Source organism: Drosophila persimilis, unplaced genomic scaffold (assembly GCF_003286085.1).
Source record: "Drosophila persimilis strain 14011-0111.01,24,50 unplaced genomic scaffold, DperRS2 tig00000652-arrow-arrow-pilon, whole genome shotgun sequence".
Taxonomy (NCBI): Eukaryota; Metazoa; Arthropoda; class Insecta; order Diptera; family Drosophilidae; genus Drosophila; species Drosophila persimilis.
This window is the reverse complement of record NW_020825329.1, coordinates 204,905-232,719: the sequence shown is the minus strand read 5'-3', so window position 1 is coordinate 232,719 and position 27,815 is coordinate 204,905. Positions and strand designations below refer to the sequence as shown.

Here is a 27,815-nt window from a genome sequence, read left to right as displayed (position 1 = left end):
ACCTACCACAACATCACCTTAGTTATTGTTTACATTTACCATTGGCACTATTGTAAGATGTTAGTCCGCTGCACGAAGTTTACGAACAGTATTATAGATGAACATTTACCGGCGAATTTCGATTTGATATCGAGCTACTTTTTTTGTGTGGCATGTTCTTGAAGAGATCAAATTCTCTGTCCTCCCTCTCCCATACATATATTCTTGTATTTTGTGTTACTTATTTATTTAAAATACTGAAACACATTTATATAATTAGTTAACTAGGCTTAATAATATAGCTGTACTTCGCTTTATCCAATGATCAGCTGTCTCACTACCGGACTTCAAATCTACGGCTATAACAAAGGATCCAGATCGTATTGGATAATAATAGGCTGGGCACTGGTAAATTCCCCTTGAGCGCTTTTTAAGGTTTTCGACTGGTTTAAAGTGTATTACGGGTAAAGGGCTGATCAATTCCATGGGAAGTGGATCTTGCAGGCATTGATTTTTCCTGAGCCATCCAGCACCCTCCAGAAACAAATTACGTATATACACGCCACCTCCTTCACGAATAATACGAGCGGCAGCTGCATCTTCTTCAACAAATACATAAAACTCCCAAGACAATTCATCAATAGGCGTCTTGGTAGAACGAGCTGAAGTTTGTAATACTGCCGTAACAAATCCAGTAGGAAAAGTATAGGCTGCTAGCCAAAAAAGAGTTGGTGAGCGGAGCGTTTTTGCCCATGTGTTGAAGTGGGCAACACGAAGAGTTAAATCCCGTGCCCAAGCAGCTAATGGCTTTAGAGAACTGTAAGCTGTGTAAATCAACGTTGTTTAAATTTAATATTTTTTATTTATAGATTAAAGCTACTTTATTGTATGTTTTACCTTTTAACCATTGTAATGGAACTCGGCCCTCAGCCACCGCCATATATATATCCTCCAAGTCAGAGCTCATTACTACCAATCCCTGTATTCCCCTCCGTAAATCACGCAAATGTGTGCACATTTCTCGTAGAAGTGTATTATAGCGTTCAATTTCCTGAAGTAATACCACCTCTAGGGGAGTTCGATTTATTCCAATTATCTTAGCAGTTTGTTCATAATTTATCTCATCAGGCGTACTCATTAATATTTCTTTAGCTAGATCAGAAACTTTATCCTCTGCATTGTCGCTACCTTCAGAACCAGCTGTTTGTACTTGCATTGAAAGGAGTGTCTCAAAAAGCATTCGCGTTTCACCTATAAGTGATGCTATATCTGCATTGGAATGCTGACCAAAAGCTTCAGGCTTATCAAAATTAGGAAACATTTGTATTTGGTCTAAGTACGTCTGTACATCACCATCATCAGGTATAAAATAATTTGTTAAAGCGGAAAGCCTGTTAACAACTAAATATTTATGTTTACTATATTATTATGAGGCTAGAGTTTACTTACCGAAACTTTCGAGTATTTAATGCTTGATCGCAGTAGAATTGATTAATATATGTAGTTAGTAGTCGCCGATCCCAATCGTCGGTAACGTGTCCTCCGTAGTTAACACCAGCTATTAGATACTTTAATGCACCCCAAGGCGTCTCTTCATATTCATTTAAATATAAAAGCAGTAATATTTCAGACACTTCAAAGTCTGAGTCATTGAAACTATATATAACATTCCAACCAAGTTGTAAAAATTTTTTGCGCTCGAGCAGTATAGTATGGAAAAAACATAGTGCGAAAAGCAGTTTCTTATATTTACTGGAGTCATTGCATGTATCCATATTAACTTCATTAACATTATTATATAGACGTTTCATATTTGCTTTTATTCCACGAGGCGGCTCCGTCGTCATTTTTATACTTGTTTGAAGAATTGATATGGGGAAGTCTGGATGAGGACTTGAACTAAGCCAAAGTCTAAATTTTTTATGTAATTTCATGGATTGCATTGTAGTTATCATTTTGTCAAGAGTAGGCATCCAACTTAATGCTAAATGACAGTTTGCTAAGAATACCCAATTTCCATCTCTTATGCCATCCATAATAAGCTTTGTTGCAACAGGAGCTTGACCTTGACCCAAGCTGAGGGAATACATGCGCTGTGCCATTTTAACAGATTCTGATAATGTTATAAGTGATTGTGCAGGATCAACCCCTGCCGATAGTACAAATATAAGTGGTGTTTGAGAAATAGATTCTTCGAAAGTAGCTTTTAGATCGAGAACGGGCGGATCAACATATCGTGGACCAAGCTTAGTAATAATAAATTGAGTCATACAGAACGAAATACGATCTGGTCGTAATGAGCGTAAAACACATATCTTTTGAAAATCGCTGAGCTTATCATTCCACTCACCAACAAGATCCTCTTGTTCTGGAAAGGTCGTCGCGTACCAAGCTATTGAAAAAGCAATATCATAAAAAACTGATCATTCAATGCTCCTTTTTTGCAAACAACATTACGATTTTTTATATTTTCGAACGATATTAAATTGTTGTGCTTTTGAAACTTTTCTATTCCTTTCGACGAAACTTTTTATCGATTAACGGAAATAAAACTTTCTGAACAACACACTTTCTCTTTAATATACTTTTATATTCTAATATCGTTGGAAGTTAGTATCTAATTACTTTAAAATAATTAAAACGGATTTGTTCAATATTTCTTTGTAACTTTTTAACTAATGCCAGTTTATTGAATTCAAATTTGTATCCGTAATATGTTATTTTGGTTTATTTGGCAGCATTCCAATTTGAGTTGTCTTTACAAATAAATTTATTAAAAATAAAAAACTATACTTTTATTTTTGAAATCGCTCGATCATTCAAAACCGTTTTAAAATAGTAGAATTCTTACGAAGACCGGAGTACGCAATTTTCGAATTCGCAACTTTTGTGATTTGCTATAAAAGGAGCATGGCTTAAATAAAAAGTTTTTATAAAATACCATTCCAAGACTTAACATTCTGCTCGAAGGAATCTATTATGCCATGGAACCCAGAAACTTTATCCAATTCTGTAATATTGTCCCAGTTTTGCTCATTAATCCACCCTATATTTATATAATTCAAGAAGTTAAAAAAATATTATTATTAACGTACGTATTACTCACATGGTGCCGGATTAGGAGCCTGTCCTTGTTTGTCTAAAACTATCCCACCTTTCAATATAAAATCGTACTCGTCTTCCATAAGTTTTCCGGCATTTGAAAGTATTTTTGCTGTCATATGTATTGAAAATAAAAGCTTATGTCTTTCAAAAAGTCCTCGACATGTATTACGATATACCGAGTAAGTATGATAGTCGTTGATATTCTGTATTCGCTCATGTATCAATTGGTTACGTGGACTTCGTTCAATAGAGTGCGTAAAGAGTAAAATATAAGCTGCTAGTGAGAAGACATACATTGGATCAATTTTTGACATGTCCATTAGCACAAAGAATAATATAGCTGCACGTTCTGATGCAGGCTTATATTCTTGACGTGCTGCATCAATTTCTACCTCAGTAACCTCAGCAATAGTAAGAGATTCCTTAACAAGTACAGAAGTTTGGCGTGATTTCTGCAATGTTGAGAAGAGCTCATCATCATCTAATAATGAACCTCGGCTCTCATTAAGTAAACGAAGTATTTCGTTATCAAGATCAATTAAAGTTCGTTTATTGCGTGCTATAGTTAAAACTAGCTCATCTTTTTGTTCTTCTAATGCTGGTTTTTCTTTACGCACTATTATTCCTAATAGCTGTGCTTCTAAGCCATCCTGTTTTAGAGCAAAGTTAACTATAGTGGTTTTAGATGAAGTTTCAGGAGGGTAGTGAGGATTTCCTATCTTTGTTGTTATATAAAACCGAAATTGATCGTTATAGGAAATATACTTGTCGTTAAATTTTATTAATTTTTCCCCACTCTGAATTGTGAAACTTCGACGAAGTATGGGATTAATGGCTTGGTCCAAATTTTCCCCGACATTTTGCAATAAAACTGGTAGCCCTTCTTTAAGTGCTTGTTCCAATTGTCGAATATAATCAGTCATACCAAAGTCAATAATTATAAGCTGATTATGCGCCTCCATATTCTTGATCCAGTTATTCGCTTGCATCTGCGGATCAATAACAAGAGGCCAACGGCTTCCTTGTGATACTATTACACCATTTTCTGTACTTAGGTCATCAGCTGGCAGACCTTGTATATTCCACTCCCGTATGGAAACAGCATCACTAAGAAAAGTTGTTATTTTTAATTCTGATGTGGCAGGTATAAGAAGATCTTTAATTAACTGCGACCACTTGGATAACAAATCTTCGCGGTACTTTGTATCAAATGCCCCTAAATATGACATAAACGCTATAGATAACAAGCAGTCTCCGGGAAGTTTTTCAAATGCAAGATCTAATTGAGAAACCGTATCAATCCAACGCTCTCGTTCACCAGATAATGATTCTACTAAGATAATAGCTCTTTCTAATTGTTTTCGCAAGCGCTCTTCTTTTGCTCGTAATTCATTGAGAAGTTGAGTTTTTTCATTCAATTGCCGATACAGCTCTTCAATGACTGCTTGCAATTCTTCAAGCTTTTTTTTAGCAGCTGCTAACGCTGCTTGTTTTTCTTCAAGTGATCTCATAGCATTATCTAGTTTTTCCTGCTTAGGAGCCACAATTCGATACACTTTCCCATAGTTTTCTATTGCCATTATCCATAGCATCAAAGATTTACAAGCAACTGAAACAACAGCTACCTTATCTGGTTCTAGTTCCGGATTTTTTGTATACATAGCAATTCGCTTAAGAGTTTTATCTGATATGTGGTCACGGTCAAAGTTTTTTAAGTCATTTAGAAATGTTGATTCACTTAACACTTTTTTAGCGTTTTCCCAAGTGGGTTCTTTTCCAAGCAGTATTAAAACTGCTTCCATTACCTTTTCAATTTTCATGGGCGGGCGCCCGTATGATTTGACTTCAGCTATATCTTTTTTATTAAGTGCATCTAATGCCTTTACGGCAGCGTCAATCATTGGCATTACCACTTCTAAGTCGGCACGTGCCGTGGCGGCCAAATCGAGACAAATTACTTCTTCGCGTCTAATTATCACTGCTTCTGCATCTACTTTTTCCTTTTGCTCTGTTGCCTCGGCCTTTTGCACTTCAATCATAGATATAAACTCTTCACATTCTTTAGCAAGTATTTTAACTTGTTCTGAACTAATTTTTAACTCCTCCGACATTAAAGACACTTTTTCCTGCGTTTCGGCAATTTTTGATAAGCCATTACGTAATCTATTGGCTGCCGTAGATACTTCCAATCTTTTTTTTTCAAGGAGCTCCTTGAAACCGCTAACAAGTTGTAAATAATTTGGTGATGTTACGTAATTATACCTCTTAACTTGCAATAGCATCAGGTCTGACATTTTTACTACACTTGAATGAATAATAGAAAATGCGTGTGCGATGTCTCGATGAAGCACACTCTCTGTAGTGATGACTAAGCTTTCACGATGATTTTCATCCTCTTTTCCTGGAACAACAACGTTTAGCTTAAATCCGTGCATAAAATGAGAAGCTACTTCCAAAAGAGCTTCTTGAGGCCATAGTCTGAACCAATTCGGAGTTGTTGAGCTTAACAGAGCAGGATATTGCCTTATAAAGCTTCTGAAATTTTCTCCAATAGGACTAAAGCAGAGTGCTATGTGCATAAAATCGCGTACATTTAACATAAAAAATGAGTACATTGATTCCGTTGTCATTACAATTCCAGCTTTCTTTGCTGGTCGTTCGAGTTCATTTTTTAATTCATCAAACTCATCAGACTTGAAAAGATTTATTTCAGCAGTACTTAACATATTGTTTATTATTTCCAAAAATGAGACTTCAGCTATTTGCTCACTACTAAATACAAAGAGCGTGATACGCTGTTTTATTCCTGTTAACTTATAAAGATTTTTTAAATCTTCACGTAAATCATTTGTTTTATATTTTTTTGTGACCTCAATTTGAAAGATTCCCATTTCTAAAATAAATGCGGCTAGTTTGGCAAGTACTTGTCGGCCTGAGCCACCTATACCCATGTTAAGAACATGTCCACGCGGTTGGGAAATCACTCTCAGTATCCTTACAATATGTTCAATAGCTTCTTTAAAAAAAACTAGATTCATACGTGTCATCGCCGGAAAATTGTTGAACTCATTTAATTGAGTTTTCATATAAACTCGCAAGGAATCAATTTCAAGATCTTCATAGAATCCTTGTGGGTGAACAAAGTCTCCAAAAAGTGGCGGTTGCTTCGAAGGACAAAGACTATGGAAAGTAACTTCAAAATGTTTTCCTAAAGTATCATTAATTGTATTCAGAAACCAAAGATAATCTGTATCGTCAACAAGACGATCGCAAAATACTCGAAAACACTCGTGTATCCATAAACGCAAGAAAAACGATTTTTTTGTTTGTAGTTCCTGTGCACTTCTTAAAAGGCCTTGAAATACTTTTGAGATATCTCGAAGATTAAATAGGTAGTGCGACTTATTTGGTGTTGGCAACATTTTACCAATAACAGCTAAATACAAATAAATAGTACATTGTGTAATCGGAAGCCACATCTCACGAACTTCATTTGAAAAGGACTCCAGTTTCTGTCTAAGCATAGAACCGAAAATTCGAACGACTGTTTCCTGAGTGGGAAAAGTTAGATTTATTAAGACAAAGCGGCTTTGAGTACGACTGGAAATCATTTGTCTACCACCACCCGGTGGACCCATAGCTGCCATCAACAGGGTGTTTTGGACATATATTTTTTGCTGTGTTTTGCGATTAAACCAATACTTATAATCAATCCATTGCCGTATTAGCTCTAATGGTGGCTGTGACCCATAAGTATCTTTGGCAGGCATATTGAAGTCATCCATAAAGCATATCATTCTTTTACCACCAATAGGTAAAAATTGTGTTTTGGTACGTTTTTCGGTTCGATTTTCTATTGATTCCTGTAATCCAGCTGCAGTGGTCTGTGCAGACATGTTTACGGAAAGAACGCAGAACTTGTGTTTATCACATGCTTCCATTACACTTACTGCAGTTGATGTTTTCCCCGTGCCAACATTACCAACAAGCATAACAGGATAATCTTCAGATAAAAGTTTTGATACTACATACTCGTAGCGCATGGTATCACCAGTTGGAACAAGGATTTTATAAAATGGACATCTAAAAATATAAGATAATTCAAACCAGTTAGACTAAGAACCATAAAATGGGCGTTACATTTCTGATCAGCGCGGTACCAATAAACGAACTTCATCTAAGAAAATAATTTTCTTTACCTTTGATATTTCATGCTTTGTAAGACGTAAGTAAGAATAACCGCATGTCACTTTGAATAAACGATTAATCACGATAATCTAATCCAACCCCACACCAACTCACACTCCCTACACTTATTGAAAAGCTACCGATTGAACGTGGAAACCCGGGCGAAGTTAAGATGTTTTCCCGCTCGAAAACCATTCTTTACCCGTTATTAAATGCCCGTAGTGCAGTGAAAATACTATACTATCCCAATAATTGTTATAATAACAAGGGGGAACGTTGTGAGTCGCTGTTACGGCCGAAATATTTATACCCGATAATTGATCAGTGGCCACCGTCAGCATTACGGTGCACACAGTGTACGACAAACAGTGAGTGCGAGAGAAGCAGAAAATGAATAATACTGGCCAGGCTGCGTAGCCACTGAAAATTCACTTGTTCCGTCTGGCAATTATAATGTTCTGATCTGACTCTGTATTCTGTAAGATAGGTCATTCTCTATAATTCTCCGTTTTTTGTTTTCTCTTTAAAATTGTGCATACCGCAGATTTTCGTCCTTTGTTGGGGTGGAAAGGGGCGTGATCAAATTTTGAATCAAACTTCAGTGTAATATCACAGGAGTCTGGATACAAATTTTCGGTGCTCTAGCTCTTATAGTTTCTTAGAACTAGGCGTCAAACATGACGGACGGCCGGGCGGACGCACAGACAGACCTGGCTCAATCGACTCGGCTATTAATGCTGATCGGAAAAACCCCTATACGCAGTATCGGGTATAAAAAGAAACGTTTGCTATAGATGTTGTGAGAGACAAAGTGGGAGGAAAATAGTCAGAAAACATTTTAAACGTAGGTTCCATAATTGCTAGCCATATTTGCTCTAGATCCCAAAATAAAAACCGAAGTCACCATTCAATTGTCCACCAAGAAGATTATCACTGGCCTCATTGTCAATTCGACACTATTTTTTCTGCCAAATTTTGGCTGCAGCATTTAATGGGGAAAGAGTTTAAGGAAAAGAAGAAAAATATGCGTCCCATAAATCTCACAAATCAGCCCAATGTGCCATCCATATCTTCCAATCCTTCTTGCACCTAAGCCCGACATCCTTTTTCGAGATTGCATTTGTATTCCACGTAGTTGTATTTACCGAGACCTGGCTAAAACCGGAATTCTTAGTTCCGAAGTGTTTTCAGGTCGGTAAACAACTGTTAGAAAGGATCGTTCGTCACACGTGCAGGAGGGGTTCTGATTGCAGTGGACTCAAACTCCACGTCAGAACACTTCACAGTTTAGGTTCATCAATAACTAAAATTCTTGTGTGTTATTTGTACTTTTCCTGATGGGCAACACATTCCGACTGGCTCATTTTTAAATTTGAGTACATGATAATGCGGGCATTCCTTTTCCAAAGTACCAATAACCACTTTAGAATGAGCATTATATTGATTATTAGGCTCATACTGCAATCCTAGTAATTCTATAAAAACTACCTATACCGATGCAGGATACATTTTTCACAGGACCCTAAAAAGTTTTACAGCTTCGTAAACGGTAAGCGTATAACATCCGCACAACCATCCTCGCTAATGATCAGACAATTTTTTTGCTCTATTTTTACAAACCATCTATTTTCAGACAAGATACTCCGATAAGCCGTACTTATACACCTTTACCATTTAAGATCAACCGCCTAAGATAGTTACATACGCCCAAAATAATTAAGCAACATAAAGATGTTGAGCAACATTCGCTGCAGCATAGCTTAGGATAATAAACGGAGAGAGAGTCGCAATCTCACATTGATGAAGAACGGTAGTGCCTTTTATTTCTTCTCGTCTCCCCCGCAAGCAGCTCTGGTCCACCCCGCTAGTCCCCCGCGTCCGCAGCCTGATTAAAGGAAATTACCAATATCGCAGTTAAGCTAGTGTTTTCACCGGGTCCTGACAGAGCTCCCAAAATCAACCGCTTCTATCAAGGATATTTGCAGACGGATGTTAGCAAGGCATTTGATTCTGTGAACCATACTCACTTATTCCCAAGCTGTTCTTATTATGTTTTGTCTTATCTTTCTAACCACACACAACGTATTTTGTACTGACATAAATGTTACGTCTTTGTCCCACAAGGTACCCGATACTCAAAATGAGTATATTATATTGGGGTATATTAGATTTGTGGTGAAAATGGATGTGTGTAACGTGCAGAAGGAATCGTTTCCGACCCCAAAGAGTATATAATACCTTGACGACTTTGTTTCAAAATTTCGCCACACCCCCTTCCGCCCACGCAAAGGACGAAAATCTGGGGCAACCACAATTTTGAAGATAGGAGAAAATTAAAAACGCACAGTCATAGGGAATGTCCATATCTGCCAGATTGCCGAATCTTGCCGAATCCGAATCACATCGGATTATTGTATTATTATTATTATATTATATATTATATTATATATATATTATTATTATATACCCAAAAGTAACTAATCAATTTTGCAGGGCTACGCAGCGCCCGTCGACACTTTGTGACTGATTTTACTTGCACACACGGCTTCAAGCGGGCATAAAGAAACACTATGGTGGTGTTCAACTAATCGTCTTTTTCTGAATCTTTCTAAATGCAAACATATGAAATTTTACAGGCGCGCTCCACAATTTGTCTAGTACCTTCTAGGAAATCATTTTCTGGATCGATTTTCGAGTTCAAATGACCTTAGAGTCCTTTTAAATCAGAAATTGTGTTCTAACAATCATATAGCCGTAGTTGTTTATAAAGCAATTGGTGTTTTAGCGTTAGCTTCAAGCGTTGGCCCAAGCATTTTGACGACCCGTATATGACCAAACAACTGTACATCTCGCTAGTGCGGTTCAATCTAGACCTAACCATACTATTCGGCCTAACCGCTTAACCCTATGTAGGTCAAATTACACCCAGCTTGAACCTTTTAGGGTTATATGCCATAACCTCTCATTGTGATACCTTATCCCCTGAACTCTCCCTTAAGTTAGCAGTAAACATGTACACTCGCCTAAACTTAGCAAATTTGTAAATTCTTTTCTTTTCTACTCTCCTGTATTTTAGTTAGTTCTAATACCATTATTTGCAGGCAATTGCAGGCATTATTTGCAGGAAGATTTCAAGCGGTGCCACAACGGGCCGAAACCGGCCTAAGTGTGACGAGCTCCTAGCGAGACTATCAGCCGCCTCTACCTAATCTAACCTAACCTAAGTACGGGCAAAAAGGATTGCAAGTAAAATAAAATATTGACAAAATACTCACTCTTCATCATATCGCCAACCATCTGAAAGCTTGCTATCCCAAGGTAAAAATGTTCGCATCTGTGGATCTACAAAGTAATCATATATGGTATCCTTTATTGGAAAGCAGCTTTCTATTTCTCGTATAAATCCATCAAGTCTTAAACGACCATCTTCATCTACGCTTGCACATATTGACCACACTAAACAAAACATAAACCACAATTTAGTCATCTCCTCCAATAATTCTAAATTTTGTGGATTTATGCCATTCTGTTTTGTTGCAAAGCCCTCTAGCAACTTACACAACGACATCACGCCGTTTAACTCATTTGTCTTAACGGGCTCTTTGCAACGCGTGCGCTTGTGCTCAAGCAATTTTGTGATCATAAATTCAAAATGAATCTTCAGGAAATCGGCAAACTCCTTTACTTTTTGGCGCTGTAGCCACGAGTTAACATAAGGTTTCCATCCCCAGTCGTTATAGTCATTATATACCATACCACACCGAGATACGGTAGCAGGCGAGGCTACAGCTAAATCGCCGACTTCAAACAATAGCGAAACCTGCGCAGGCATAGTTATACGTTCACTATTTACAAGAGTAAGCAGCTTATTATCATCCATTACTGAATTCATATTTTCGATCCAGACTGCATCAACGGGTCCATCGAACAACAGCCATTTTTGCATTGGATCTTCATCTGCGCAGATAATACGCATTATAGAACTGAGCACACCGTCAAGCCATTCACCAGTTGCCAAATTATACTCCCCGTATAGCTCTGCCAAATTCAATGCTTTAGGATTTACTGGATGCACAGATACAGCCTCCCAGCCTTGGAATCGTTGCGCATTCATACGGCAATATGCTCCTTGTAATATACGCCACGTTACTGATTTTGCTGTGCCTGTATCACCTATAATCATAACTGAATGTCGGGAATTTTTTGTTTCATAAAGTTCTATGACCTTTTTAACTGCTATAGACATTGGCTGCAAGTTAGCATCCTTAAATTCTTCATATATTGCAATGTTAAATTCGCTGTAGTCTATTACAGGCAGATTAACGCCAGGAAAAATATCAGAAATAATTCCATTAAACAGTGGCAAGTCATTAGCGGTTAATCGAGCTACATTCATATCTTTCATAGCTAAGTAAACAATTTCTTCTTCATTTGTATTTGGCAACTGACGGCGTTTCCGACCTGCGTACCGTAAGAGAGCTACCATTGACCGAAGACCAAAGTCATAGTGATATTGCTTAGATAATTGCTGCTTAGCTAATTCGTATAAAGTAAAAACCTTTCGCGCTAAACTTCGCGTATTGGTAAAACCGTCAGAAAATAGCAAATTCTCCGCAATTATTATATTATCTGGAACCATCATTGAAATAGGACGAAACATAGACTTTAAGTTGTCGGGCAGCTCAGTTCTACCGGCATATCCTGGATTCATAGTAATAAAGAGTCCCACAGTATGTTTTAACTTAATCATTTGACCTTCAAACATGAATTCAATCGATTTAGCAGACAGTGCTGCCATAATAGACATTATTTGTTGTGCTACAACAGATAAAACTTCAATATTGATACGATTAAACTCATCGAAACAGCCCCAAGAACCACTTTGTGCCAGGCCCGAGAAATTTTTACCTATGCTCTTATAGTCTAGACCTTCTGAGCAGTTTGTGACTATAACCCACATTCCCAAAGCCTTGCCCAAATCTTTAACTGTCTCAGTCTTACCGGTACCTGCAGGACCTTTCGGGCTCCCGCCACGATGGAGGTGTAGGGCTGTAGTCAGCGTTATATAACATCGATCAGTAAGTGGAGTTATTACTAGCCTTCCGGAATTACCTGTATATTCATAGCCATACCAGTGCTCGGTATTAGTCTGCCTTATAATACATAGTTCTGATTCACGGTGCCAATAAAACCGTAGTTGTGAAAACCACTCAAAATGGCCGGTATCTTTGCAATTTGCTTTGTACATCCGTTCGATAACATCTCGGCCATGAATCTCTAAGGTGATAAGAGTATTTACCTTAAGTCGCATTATTTTGGTAAGTTCTTTTCGGCTCATCTCTGAAAGTTTTGAAAGAACTTTTATCTGTTTTCTTTTTAGTTTTCGTAGAGGTTTCTTTTGGTCGACCATATTACAGTGAATGAGACTGCGAGTACACTCTGTAGTCCATTGTATCTGGGCAGTGGTAAGTACCATTTGCCCGGGCCAAAGAAAAATCCATTTCTCACGATTTCCAATTAGTTTTTTTAAAGATCTTCTTGTTAATTTTAATAATTCTTTCATTACCGTAAACATATACTCCTCTACCTGCCTTAGCCATCGTTCCGAGGGTCCGTCAATATAGAGAACTTGTTGAAACTCTACAAATTCCCCATCATCAGAGTACATACCAGAACCTTGCCAGCGATTGAGCGTTTTTCCTACTCTCTTAAGCTCAAGCTTGTATAAATTATCAAATAACTTTTTTAAATGTGTTTGAACTAAATCTGGTCTTTTAGCATTACCCAATATTTCTAACATATCATCATTTGAAATAAAGTAAAAGCGGGGAAATAGTTGGCGTTTAGTTTCAAGATAAATCTCTAAGGCACGCTGAATAAGCTCCAGTCGTTCATCCATGCGGTTAAATCGATTTAACAAAAAAGGTGGGGCACGTAAGTGAGTTGCTTTAACTGCCGTCTTAGCTTGGAACATCTTGCTAGATATAGTTTGAAACTCTTCGGTAATAGTCGCAAATCGTTTAGCCTCATCTGGAAGTTGCTTACGTATATCATCACCTTGAAATATATTTTCCAAATAAAGCCACTGCCGTTGCACTACTAATCCTTTTTCAACACTTTCGCTAATATATGATAAAGTTTTCTCCCAATAATCCACAATTTCAATGAATGGCTCCACAAAACGAGTAGCCTTCATAGCTGATATCTGTACCATGTGATCTTCAAGTAACTGAAAACAATCCTCTACGTTCTTAATGCGATATATGCCATCATGATAAAATGCCATTTCAAACCCTTGTTTTTTCCAAACTGAAGCTATATTTTTTATTCCATTTTCAATTTGCAATTCCATAGTAGCTGCATTTGATATATCTTGAATATCTTCAGAAAACGCTTGAAAATCTAAATTTATAATCAGTTCTAATGTAAAATTCTTTGAGTTCTCATCAAAGTCACTGAAACGAAAAATTTATTTAATTACTTTTAATCAGAAAACTTGTTGTTTAGCTCGTACAATCTTTTTTTGTGTCGCGGTGTAGTCAAGACATTCCCAATCAGCAATTTACAATCAGGCTTTAACTTAACTAAACATAAAATTTCACTTACTAACGAGCGGGTACTTTGTAAGACGCGGCGCAAATTTTTTTAAGAAAAAGTTAAATTTATCCCTAAATTGCGATATTTTGTGGAAGTAAAAAATATTTATAATTTACTTACACCTGAAGAACGTCGCGAACCCGATTCCAATGACGCTCCCGCATGCATGGATTTTTTAATGCTGTTATTAATGGTAAAGTACGTCGAAAGCTGTCTAAATTTTTCGTGGTCACTTCAAGCATTTCCCAGTGACGATCATAGAATTTCTTACTTAAATTGCTAAATTCTTTATACAAACTCAGGGCGTAATCCTCCATTTCATTAATATTAATTTTCCAAAAATTTCCCTTTTTCCATCCTTCCCAACTTGTTTGCCAGCCAAGTATTAGATCCCATATGTTCTGTACAATTTTAACTTCAGATTCCAGCTTCCGGAGGTCGACACTTTCAGGTTGATTAACATTGAATACTGACAGATCACGCATTAAACTTTCCTCAAATTTAAAACAATCTTCAACTTTAAGAGCTATAATTTTGAGGAATTTAAGTGCAACTTTTGGATTTCTGTAAAAAAAAATAGTTTAAATCATAATGGAAAAATTTACATTTTTAGTGATTTACATATTAGCAGCAGTTGGTAACTTCAAATAAAAATCGTCAAGAAATTCTTTGAGAATAATTTTAAACTTTTCGGCCTGTTGTAATAAAATTTTTTTAAATTCTTCGCGATTGTTGTCTAACATCTCATCCGCCTCTGCTAACTTCTTAAGATAGTGTTGCCATGCATTGTTCAGACCCAGAACATTTTGACGTATTTCATCAAGGATGTCGACTTGATATTTGTCTAATACTGCAAAAAGTTCAAGCATGGGAGGAAATGTGGCTTGCCTAATCGGCACATCTTCAATTAGTTTCTCAAAAAATTCCTTGGCAGCCAAAGACTCTTTAAGGGTACGTGGCACCATTGTTAGTTTTCGTTCGTTTCTTCTCATATACCGGTAGATCGCTGTTAAAAAGTAAAATAAAAAATTACCTTTTTTTACATAAAATGATACTTGATACCTACATCGTATTAATGAAAACGAATGGTTTAGCAGAATTTTAATATTCAGAGCCTGCCATTTTTCAATCCAATCAAGTATCGAATTCTTTATGTAATTTTGATTCATGAGTATAAAGTAAACATGCGATATAGCATCAACAAAAGAAATGTCGTCTGCCATTGTGCTGTAGTATTCAATGCTTGCCTCAAAAATATCTGCCGTCATTGGAGTGGATTTAACACGTTTTGTAAATTCAGATTCCGATGTCTCCCATAAAGCCTTATGACTATTCCAAAAGGATACATAGCCAGCTATCTCTTCACGCTCGTGATTTATTTCTGCTTCAATAATTCGAATAATTCCCCTGCATTCCGAATCTTCTCGAAAAACTTTAGAAAATGGATCAGACTGTTGCTCTTTTGGCAATTTCATTTTATTAGCGATGCGGGGAAACTGTTCAAGTATATTGTGAACTCGGTCAATATTCGCATTGAGTAAACTTGCAATTGTGTCCATATCAGGAGTTAGTATAACCTGCCTATTCTTAACATCAGATTCCATTACGAGTATAGGCGCAGCTGCCATGTCAGCCTCACGATGTAGGGCAGATGACACCATTGTCAAAGAGTTTCTTGCACTTGTGAGAAAAGCTGTTGCAAGCATGTCATCAAATACATTAACAAAACTGTACCATTCAATTGCCATCTAGAAAAAATGTAATTACCATAATGTATTACATTATGCAAATGTATTTATGTCCCAAAGAAGCGATGTTATTCGAGCTGACATTTACACAAATTTTATATAACTCTTTAAAGTACATAATTATAGGCGGAAATCCAAAATCAGGTAACAACATTTAAACATTTGATGAGTGGTTTCGAAAAAATGGAATATACGAATCTTAAAGAGCTGTACAGAACATTCAAAAATAAAAAAAAACTTAATAAAATCTGATAATTTTAAAAAAAAAATTTTATTTAATTAGGAACCCATTTTGTCAAATTTTATAGACAAATGTGTCTTCCCCATATCCGAGATCAGTTTCCAGCCAGACGGTAGCCCGACGCACAAGGGTAATTTCGTGAAAAATCGTCCCAATAACTCGAGTTTTCACTTAATCCAGTGGCCTGGTCAATAGCCCAGATCGAAATCTCATTGAAAATCGATGGGCTCTGTTTAAAAAACATTGGAAAAGTCCAAGTCTGCACCAAAGGGAATGCGTGAGTCTTTGGAAGCGCGTGAAGTCGGAGTGGCGCATGATACCTGGCCAGCACCTCCTAAATTTAGTCGAGAGTATGCCAATACTTATTCGGAATATAATAAAAGCTAAAGCCCTTTGGAACAAATATTTGTAAAAAATTATTAAAGTAAAAAAATTTGAAACGTGCAAAAGTGGATACATGCTCATTTTTTGAACAAGTTAAAATGTCTTAAGGAAAAGGATCTCTTTGAATTGAAATTATTGTCTTTTGTCATTCTCACTAAATTAAAGAATCTTTAAAAAAAAAATCACAAGGATTGATTCATTTTTAAAGATTTTACAGGCGCTTAAAGTAAAAAGTGATAAACATGTATCCACATGTGCTCGCCACTGTATATATATAAGCTCATTTTTAAGTAACATAAGGATGGGAGAAAGAAATATATTATAAAATGCATCAACCCGAAAATAGTGAAAAAACAATATCCGAATATTCGTGCCGACCTAAATAGCCGAAAGTCTGGTCTGATGAGCTCGCGAGGTGACTCAAAGGGGGCCTAGCTGAGGCCACCGGACGGGTCGCAGGTTACGGATAGGGAACGGCCTACCTCGGTAGTTCAGCTGCGAATAAGCGGTCATCCCTTATGGGAGAGTACCGAAATAAGCAGTCCCGGCTGGTGTGCGCAAAGAAGCAATAGTGAAGATGCGCTTGTGGTGCCGCCTTAATAAGTAGCTCACACACCCCTCCCCCTCACCATACATACCCACATCCCATCCCCCACACCGACCTCACACCGGGCCGGACTACGCTGGGGCGAAACTCGTCGCAGTCGACGACGCAGCATATCGAGGGCCAGAATTTGGGTGCGGGGTCCCCTTAAGGAGCCAGAGCGCATCCTTAAGATGTTTCAGAGGTGCAATCCGAACATGACGACCTCTGACTGGAAGGTAGCCAGAGAAGAAACGACGCAACAAGGTGTCGCTGGCCCCGATAGAGGCAACTAATGGTGAGCTGAATGCTGGCTTCAGCTTGGTCGCAAGTCAGATGCGGTGGCCGCGGCGCATCCTGTCGACAACCCCTTCAAATCAATATCCACCACTGTAAAGCAGCATCAGCTGCCCCCGTACTCATACATTGTATCCCAAACCGAAGGTAAAACCAGTACAACACGGCGGCCAGCTTAGAGATAAAAGAGACTCATATCAGGCTGGTGTCGACCTTGTTCGCAAACTAGCCAGCGACAGGTTGCGATGCCAACGGTCACCATACCCAATGGAGGAGCACGGACACAAACGTAAGGGGTGAGTCTCCTTTCAGCTTCATCCTGGACTCAAATTTATTTATTTGTAATCGAGGCAACGACCCCACTTATATAATTAAAAATCGGCAGGAGGTTATCGACCTAACGCTAGTGTCAAACAAAGTGTTAGACACAGTCAAGAGTTGGAAAGTCCTAGAGGACCATTCCTTCTCGGACCACAGGTACATCGAGACGATATTATCCCTAGATCCCTAAACCCACTGACTATATCAACCCCAGAAAAACCAAGTGGGAAATATAAAGCATAACCATGAAGAAACTACTCCCACCCAATCTATACCGTCTTGTAAACAGGTTCACGGAAGCATGCAATAATGCCTTTGCGGCAGCATGCCCCTCTAACAAACCTAGGGGAAGGGAACCCCCCTGGTGGTCAAAACAAATAGACATCCTTCGCAGAAGCTGCAAGACTCTTTTCAATAGAGCCACAAAAGCTAACGAGGATAATCACTGGGAAGACTATAAAACCAGTCTAGCACTATTTAAAAAAGAAACTAGGAAAGCAAAAAGAGCCTCCTAGACAAAATTTTGCTCCAAAATCGAGGAAACGTCGGAGGTTGCAAGACTTCGGAAGGTCCTCTCAAAAACTACCCCTTCGGTTACCTTAAAAAAAATGATGGTACGTGGGCCAACTCCTGTGAGGACACCCTAGAGATTCTACTCGATACTTTCCCTCCTAGGAGAGGGATCGGTAAAATCGTAAACGAGGGTGGTAAAAAGGAAATAGATTCCAGTGGAACCAATTATAATCAGTGCCAATACATCTTTGCAGGGTGAGTGCACAATTAGTGGAAAAAAGTCAGGTTAAAAACGTATGGAACTTTTCCTAACGTAAGGCATCCGCTTTTTTCAAAGCTTGAATGTGGCCCAGAGAAAAGTGAACCAGACTTACAGGGCCAGGGTCCCCGATTTAAGTTGTGAAGGAAGCGTAGAGAACGAGATACCAGCGAAAACGGAGGGTCAACGAACCTTGGCGACGGCGGTCCACGGCTCGATCGTAGTATTGGTCATCATCTACCGCAGCGGCGTCTACGTCTGCGCCTGCACGCATAAAGCAGAGAACGGGAAAATCTTTGGGCGAAAACTACACGTACAAATACCCTAACATCATACTGTAGTAACGGGCCGCTAGAAAAAATCTTCCTGATCTACAGCAGCGGGGGAAAACTCCGACTAGGAAATCTGAGGGTATCGAGAGTAGCTACTGCACGGTTGAGTGCCTACGCCTCGAGGAAAGAGTATTCCGTAGTTGACTCGACAACGGAAGCATACTTGCATTTTTGTTGGTTCTTCTCTTTGGTATGTCTTGGCAAACTAAAGTAACGTAACGTAATAAAGAAAGAGAAAGGGAAAGAAAAGAAGCACGTAAAGAGGAAAATCCAAACAAATGCTAATACGGGGTTAATCGCGCAAGTGGATTAAAATTTAATACGATCAGTGGTGCCTCACATAAATAATCAATTGTTTTTTTGATTTGTGCCAAAACGGAGAAGGTATCGAACCGCATCGGAACGACGAAGACCTTCGGTGGACATGAAGAGTGAGTGTTTATCAAAAACCAAGAAATGTAAGGTATCTAATTTGTTTAATTGTTTATTTGTATGATTGCACCGACATTAAATGATCGAAAATTAAGCGTGAAAACAAAACAGAAAAAAAGCAAACATAGAGATCAAGAATAGAAGTAAATAAGAATAAGAAGTTAAGAATGTTGAAGAATGACCATCTCTAGCAATGCACGCATGTATTGACAGACATATGAGTATGTAGACGTATGTATGAATGAGAGACGTAACGAAGCGACGTTCTCTTATCTCCCTTTTTGTTCTCTATTTCGTTCGGTCTCTATCTGCCTGCGAGCAGAGCATTTTTTAGTCACAAATAAACCTTACATATGAATGGTTGCGTTTTTACTTTTCGGTACAAGAACTTCCCTTGCAACGGCAGCGAAATTCTGTCCAACAGGTTATGGGCCCAGGTTCGGATTTTGTAAATTAAAAGTAAAGTGATTGTTTTAGTTACGAACTATTAACATCGGTGTGACTCAGAGACTAAACGATAATCAGCAATGAGCGGGATGTATCAAATAGAAAAATTAGAGGAGGGAAATTATGACTCCTGGTGTATTCAAATGCGGTCTGTGTTGGTGCACGCTGAATTGTGGAGTGTGGCATCTGGTGACCTGCTACCAATGAATGTTCCCGAAGGTGTGAATTGGCAGGCCAAGGATGAAAAGGCGCTGGCCATGATCACATTGAGTGTGAAAACTTCACAGTTGGGATACATTAAAAATTGCAGTAAGTCGTCCGAAGCATGGAACAAATTAAAGAGTGTTCATCAACCAAGGTCCACTTGGACCTAGGTACGAAAGGTTCAACTGTACAAGAAATTGCTAAGCAAGCGCATAGACCAAAGGCAAAGCATTTCAAGCTACATTAATGAGTTCATGGATATTCTTGATGGCCTTGGGTCAGTAGGAATCGAGCTAAATGATGAACTGCGCTCAATTGTTTTGTTGTCAAGCCTTCCAGAACAATTCGAAAATTTCGTTGTCGCCATAGAGACGCGCGACAGTCTGCCGACTTTCGATGTTCTATGCGTAAAATTGAAGGAAGAAGGCGAACGAAAGGGAAACACAGAAGATCAAAAGGAATACGCAAAGGCATATACCGCAGTACATAAGCCGGCCGCGCACAGAGCGCAAAAGAAGAGAAACAATACAATGATATGTTTCAAGTGTGGTGAGCGCGAGCATATGAAGGCTCAGTGTAAGAAGGAGAGCGCAAATGTGGAAAGGGCAGCAAGAGTGGAAAACAAGCAGTGCAGTCTATTAAATGCGTTGGACGCAGATAATTTGAAAAAGAGTATGTGGTGTTTGGATAGTGGTGCCACAAGCCACATGTGTTGTGAGAAACAGTTATTCACAAAGTTCGAGAAACACACAGAAATGATTGGTCTGGCTGACTCCGGTTTCGTAAAAGCTGAAGGAAAAGGGGAAGTAGAGCTGAAGACAGAGATATGCACTCTGCTGTTAAAGAATGTTCTCTATGTGCCCGAAATGAATGGAAATTATTTCTCGGTGAGCAGCGCTGTACAGAATATATGTTTCGTCACTTTTGGACAAGAATATGCACGAGTTATCCAAAATGGCGAATGCATTGTAAAGGCGAACAGAGTTGGAAACTTGTATATGTTTCGAGGAAAACAAAACACCTGTTTTGCGGCGGTTAAGGCTGATGGTGCCCTGTGGCATAAACGGTACTGCCACTTGAAAATCAGCAGTATGAAAGATTTGATCAGCAAAGGAATGGTGCGCTGCATTGAAAATATGGTTTTCCCGGCGAATATGAATTGCAAAACATGTATGGTCAGCAAGATTCATGCGCAACCATTTCCTGTTGCAACCACCAGTAGAGCTCAAGATATATTGGAACTAGTTCATGCAGCTGTGTGCGGGCCCTTTGGCTCACAGTCTTTTGCTGGATCAAAGTATTTTCTAACCTTCATCGATGACAAATCAAGGCGTATATTTGTGTATTTCCTGCGGACAAAGGATGAAGTCTTCCAGAAGTTCGTCAAGTTCAAAACCCTGGTTGAACGGCAAACGGGAAAAAGTCTCAAATGTATCCGGAGTGACAATGGCGGTGAATTTGTCAACTGACAGTGGCGTACACTCCACAGCAAAACGGCGTTGCTGAGAGGGCAAACCGCACTCTGGTGGAAATGTCAAGATGTATGCTGGTCCAGTCAGGATTAGCCGAATCCTTGTGGGCTGAGGCAGTCAACGCAGCTGTGTATGTCTGTGTATCGATCACCGACCAAGGCGCTGACCAGTAGTAACCAAGGAAGAGTAAACTTCAACCAAAAGGCAAAGAATATCGCATGATTGGATATTCAGTAGCGGCTAAGGGCTATCGACTGTATGACCCTGTGTCTCATCAGGTGATTGAGAGGCGAGATGTTCTCTTTGACGAGATCCAAGACGACAAGGATACAGTCACATTCGAACTTCCGAAGGCAGAAGTTAGCATGCAGTCAGGCGGCGATACTGATGACATTGACAGCAGCGGTGGAGACAGCAGCCATGGCGCAAGCGTTGACGGGAAGAATCCCAGTAGCAGCGGTACTGATGGGTACGAGAGCGCAACAGAAAAAGGTTGAGTCAGATGAGCCAGCTCTTCGCGTTGGACCTGGTAGACCAAGGCTGATTCGGACCGGCAAAACCTGGCCGTCCGAGAAAGGAGTACAACAGATATGATTGCAGATATCTTGACCAAGAATCTCCCTAAGAGAAAGCATGTCGAATTTACAACATTGTTAAGTTTAAATTGAGTTAAATGGAATTAGTAAGCATGCACGCATTAAGGAAGGGTGTTGAAGAATGACCATCTCTAGCAATGCACGCATGTATTGACAGACATATGAGTATGTAGACGTATGTATGAATGAGAGACGTAACGAAGCGACGTTCTCTTATCTCCCTTTTTGTTCTCTATTTCGTTCGGTCTCTATCTGCCTGCGAGCAGAGCATTTTTTAGTCACAAATAAACCTTACATATGAATGGTTGCGTTTTTACTTTTCGGTACAAGAACTTCACTTGCAACGGCAGCGAAATTCTGTCCAACAAAGAACACCGAATGTGCAATGCAAGTAATAGTTATTCCATTCCGTTTTCTGCGCATCGTCGTATAAAGTCGATATGGTGTTTATGATAGACATAAGCAAGAAGCAATAATATTGGGTTTTGTTTTGATTTTCTTCTAAATAGAAGAAGTAAATAGAAGGCATGATATGCATATGAATAGCACTTATAAATCGAAATTTATGAAATATTGGAATTTATTATGTTAGAGTAAATAAATGGAGTGATAACGTGTGTCATGTTTTCCAAAATGGGTTAGAAGAGGATAATTAACATGTTTTAATCGTTTAGGGATTTTCCCATAATCATTGCCATTGGAAAATCATTGGTAGGTTGGGTATAGAGGCAATAGCGTTACCATAACATCTAGTTAATTGCAAGCGGTCCGAGTCCCCCGGTACTCTCTTCTTCTTTCAAGGTTGTTATTGCCGTGCTGCATGTAGAGTCAGATAGGCTTTACGGGACTCTTGATAATATGTGGTGTAGGTGTGTTGAAATGGACGCTTCAATATCCGCCAAGCTAGCAAGCTGTCAGAATGGAAAGAAACGCGCGGCCTGCGAGTAAATCCCTAAAAAACGGAACTCGTATTATTTACAAAATAAATACAAAATGGGAGCAATACGTCTTAGAGACTCTGATCAATGGGTACTTCAGCAAATAGGTCACTCATCCATACTAAATAACAACCACATTGTCCCAGTAAGAACGGACTATCGAGTTCCAGAGGACTCCCTTCAACACTATCATCCTCCACAGAGACGAAAGGCTCGAGGGGCTCCCAGGCCAGATGGGGCCATAAACATATTCACGGATGGCTCGAAGCTGGACGGTAGGGTCGGCAGGAAAAGGTGAAGCGCAGTCATACATTCCCTTACAGGACATTCCCACAAGTGTGGCGGGCTCCGAGCGAGTCTGACAGCCGCCTCTACCTAACCTAACCTAAATAGCCGAAACCTGTTCTGTTGAGTTTAAGCTTCACAAATTCAACAATCCCCAACCCCCTCTCCCATGCGTCCCATAGCTGTGTCAACTGCAACGTCGCGTGTGTGAGTGCTTGCCTTGCGCGCGTGTATTGTGTGTTTGTGCAAAGAGTGCACCAATTGATAAGAAATTTATTTCAATCTAAATATAATTCAATTTAAACCAATCTGTGCAAGCCTTATAAATAGATCGCATCATTTATGCAGATCTTGAGTTCCGCATATTTTTGAATTTATAACGAAGCAACAACAACGCAAGCGCACCAGAAACTACAATCAAAATCAGTTGTTTGTTAGCGAGAAGCGAGCGGTTTTACAACGAAGAGTATTTTTCTGTCATGCTGATCAATAATATACATATATACTTTATGGGGTCCTTGTGGACGTTACACACACATCCATTTCCACCATGAATCTAATATACCACAATACTCACTTTGAGTAGCGGGTATAAAAATAAATTCAACATTTTTGTTAAGACCTTAAAATAAAAGTCTAGATATTTGCAAGTTGTGTTTTCTTAAAATAAGAGCCTTATGTTATTATGCCCGATACCTATTATACAAAATATACTTTTGACTGAGTCAGCTTTTTTCACCAAAACATAAAGTGTTTTTGCCCTGACCAATTATTTTCGAGTCAAATTTGACATTTGGAACGTTGGCACGAAATACATTTTGCGCATAGCACAGACTGTTCTCGTAACAAGCGCGTAACAGAATTTTTGACCAAGAAGAGTTTAATTTTCAATATGCATGCTGTCACAGCAGACATCTCCTTAAATCGATCACTTTAAAATAAAGGCATTGATATCAAGCTTTTTATTTACGAAGAAACCAGGTAAGCTGTTTTTTTTTTGCCATAATCGACGAGATAATGAAACATATCGATAACATAAATTTGTGAAAATAACATCACCTTAAAACCGCGAAAGTAAGTAAAAACCGGAGCCAGCCCGGATAAGTCAATAAGTATGGCACTAATACATATACACTTACATCATCAATGACCGATTGGAACTCCTTAAATACTGCAAACAATAAGTCGATAATAGTGTTATAGTACCCCCGAAGTACATTTGTAACACGGCGGATGTAGTTTGTCATTTGATATTCAAAAAGTGATATTATAACCGCACCTGTAAAATTAAATTTAAGCATGGGAGTATCGCAAATTTTTTCGCATGTCCGAGCAACATGTAGATTTGCTCGCTTATAGATATCCATGGTTTCTTGAAGCTTATTAGTATGCTTTGCGCAATCTGCAATATAAGCATCGCTAAGTTCACCACCATATGTCAATTTAAAAACTCCAGGTGCAATCTTGCGATCACATGCCTGAATAAGGGCGCGAAAAAGTTTTCTTTCTTGCTCGGAAAGTGCTGATAGTATATGGTTGTAGTTAAGGCACACCTGTACTACACTATTATAAACAAACCGTAGAGTTTCATGTTTTTCATAAATTTTTCGAACAGGTCCAGGTACTCCAAATCCAAGGCGCTCAAAATGCTCAGCTTGTTCACAAATAATTAATACTGTGCGGTCAATATTACATTCTATTAAACCTTTTTTTTTTTTACTTCGGATAATAAGATTCCGATCCAGTTTTTGATTCAACGTACAACAATTTTTCTGCCATTCATCATATATCTTTTTAATCTCTTTGTCGAATTCTTTGCGTAGAACTTCATATTTGATTAACACAATGGAAGCCTCGGATACATTGGGCAACCATTCTGATGAATTTAATCGGTTTCGTAACCACTTTAATCGTTCTAGATTAATGTGGTACCCAATAGCACGTGAAGCATAGTACGGGACCCAAGACTCGTGCAATTTACTACGATCCATCAGCATTTGGGAAGTACTATCTATTTCATTTGCAAACATAACCCAAACATTTGAGACTTGACGTAAAAATGTCTTCCGAATTGTATTGCGATATGAATAAAACAACAAGATGTTCAGCGATTCTAAGGCCTCTTCAATATTACAAACATGCTGAAAGACATTGGACACTAGCCGCTGAACGGTTTCTTCCATACTTTGAACTGTCCGCCGGTATTTGATTACTTCTTCGTACCATTCATTTTTATGCACATTTAATATTAATTCTTTCGAATCGGTACTTAACGCTGAGAGCGTGGCCAAAAAGTTAGTCTCAACGCGCGCAGATGTTGTCTCGAATTCTCCTCCACTGGTACCTCCAAATTGCGGCTTAGGTATACTCTCAGTTTCATCTAATCGGCCAAACACGATCATTGATTCGCATATGTCAATAACGTCATTAAGCCGCTCCATAAATGCATCTACATGATTAAAAATCATAGCATTGTCCAGATTCCAACCGTACTCACTATTAATTCGTCCATGTTCTTTTGACATAAGATCATACATTCCTTTATAAGTCAGGCAACAATCAATGCACATATTACACATTTTTATTCCGAATCTTGAACTACCGGAAAGTATTTTATCAATATTAGTTATTTCCGTACAGAAGCGTATAATTTGATTGCTTAAGTCTCGGAACAACCCAGTTATCAAGTCACGCCGATTATAAGTTTCTGAATTTAACCAAATGAATCGAATTAAATGAATTATTCCAGGTATAAGCTGGGAAACAAATACTGGGCTATCAGCCAAATCCATTTCAGCGCAAGGATTCATTAGCAGATGTAAAAACTTTATATTTGACATTCCTTCATCCATTTCATGCTTCGATTCATATATTAGTTCATCAATCTGTTTTATGTATACCGAATGAGTATTACGCAGAACTCGTATAATTTGTTGAACATCAGCTTGTTCTAATTGTGCGTTTAGGCCTTGTAAAACTTCAACTGTTATGTAGATAATTTCAACATAAAATGTAGACAATAAATTAAATGAATAACTATTTTGCACCAAAAACTAACTTACAACGGTATAGCCAGAACTCGTACTCATCCTCAACACTAATAAATTCATTAGAAACTGGCAGTGTTTTGTCATTTAGGAGTGTTCGAATTTGAGTAGCCCAGGACACTGCAATAACTTCCAAGTTCTTAACAAACTCTCTTTCATAGGATATGCTTTCTCGATCGATTTGTTTTACGACGTATGGTACATATAAAACCGTCATACCAGCCATTTTGAAATGGGCTCCTGTTAAAAAGGCCAGAAACTTATCTAGGGCTGTACAGAAACGCTGCTTTACATTATCTCCCCATTCTTTAAAATTACGAAAGACGGGGGCATAAACAAATTCCAAGACATTAAGGAGGCAACCATCTACATCATCATGAATTGTCCCATTGTGAACCAAATCATGAAAGGTGTCGACTGAGAAGTTTTGATTTGATGAACGTATAAAGTAACATAAATCTAGCACCGGGGCAACTGGAAATCCAAGACATCCTGTTAGAACGTTGCAATCATAAAATATTGTAAGAATAGTTTCTGTTGACTCTAGTAACCATCTTTCAATTACATATAACAACTTTTTATTCCAATCGCGGTTATCTAATGAATACAGAACAGTCATCCTCTGAACTGATTTAATAAGTTGTTCAAGTTCCATATCTTGTGTATTTTCTAGTTGTGAAATTGTATGTGATGACTCAAAAAAACCATCTTTTAAGTTGTTCCCTAGGTAAATTAGAAAATACTAAGACTCAACGGACAAGGCAACAAATCATAACTTACCAACATCTTGATCGTGGTTTGCGGTTGTTAAAAGACTGTCTTCGGTAATGCTACCAGTCATTCTATTATTATATTCCTAACTTTCCAAGTTTGAAATTCTATGAACTGATTAAAACCGTTTTTAGAGCGTACACTAATGTTGATTTCCAGGCTTACTAAATTTAATGTGTATCTCTAATACATACATATACACCTAATTCTGTTTTTACACGGTAGATTGGTTCCTAAAAAAGGCCCGTAAAAAAAGACATGGATCGTATGCAAAAATAGTCCGCTTCATCTCCATAATACTATCATTCTGTAGGAAAAAATTAGAAATCATTGGAAAAACAAATTTGTTTGTTTGAAAAAAGGTACTTCCGTGTACATATGTAAATTTTACACCGTTGTTCCTTCCACTTTGTCGATCGAATTATTCCTTGCATGAACCGTTTAGGGTCTTATGCTCGGAATATAATTCCCTCTACCATATTATATCCACCACTAATTCTCTTCCTCTTATTAAATTAAAATTACTAATCCTTGCACACCTTTCTAGTAATTAGTAATTATAGTGGTATTTGTATTTTAAATGCATGTCTGGTTCTCTTAGTAATTTAAATTTTAATTTTCCTCGCGTAACACACTTCTGCTGAACATATTATCTTTATGCTCTTTCTTGTTTTCGTTTAGTTTCTAGATGTTTTTTCCTGTAAGAAAATTTAAAATTTTTTATTTTCAATCCGTGTTATTCTAAAACCATGTAAAAAGATCGTGTGATAACAGAATTAGGAGTATACAAATCTTGCAGTTTGCTGGAGTATCTCTCGCTTTGTTTCCTGATGCTGATCCTGTAATTTTCATCCTGCTGCTCTTTCTGGACTTTCAGAATTTTCCGAGCAATCTCCAGAAGATTTTCCAGTTTAATACGAAACAATTGTACGGTGAGGCTTGTAGCTGCTGTGAGGAGGCCTAGGGTTTTTGGGGTCCGCCGAAAATTAGGCACCATATAACGAGAGGCAAGAGAAATTCTCTTTAACAGTCGGCAAAGAGTGCCTGGGATCAGAGAGTTGGTCAGAGCCAGGTCA

General features: G+C 38.4%; 1 protein-coding gene across 1 annotated transcript; it reads right to left on the bottom strand.

Moving 5' to 3' along the window:
* Positions 1 to 255: 255 nt before the first annotated feature.
* Positions 256 to 26,623, bottom strand: LOC113566257 (dynein heavy chain 2, axonemal). The gene is made up of 11 exons (XM_026991085.1): positions 25,984 to 26,623; positions 24,061 to 25,904; positions 14,936 to 15,617; positions 14,491 to 14,875; positions 13,990 to 14,433; positions 10,548 to 13,727; positions 3,086 to 7,167; positions 2,921 to 3,025; positions 1,429 to 2,371; positions 877 to 1,370; positions 256 to 803 (listed from the first exon to the last, which is right to left on the bottom strand). Exons 1-11 carry the CDS (start codon positions 26,621 to 26,623, stop codon positions 256 to 258), a joined length of 13,347 nt encoding a protein of 4,448 aa, XP_026846886.1.
* Positions 26,624 to 27,815: the final 1,192 nt, after the last annotated feature.

Excerpts from the sequence above, each read along its gene's own strand:
- LOC113566257 (XM_026991085.1), bottom strand. The coding sequence starts at position 26,623 with ATGGAACTTGAACAACTTATTAAATCAGTTCAGAGGATGACTGTTCTG. Across the intron at positions 15,618-24,060 it reads TCCAATCGGTCATTGATGAT|ATGGCAATTGAATGGTACAG; the intron begins GTAAGTGTATAT and ends CATTTTTTCTAG. Across the intron at positions 13,728-13,989 it reads GTTCGCGACGTTCTTCAGGT|TGACTTTGATGAGAACTCAA; the intron begins GTAAGTAAATTA and ends TTTTCGTTTCAG.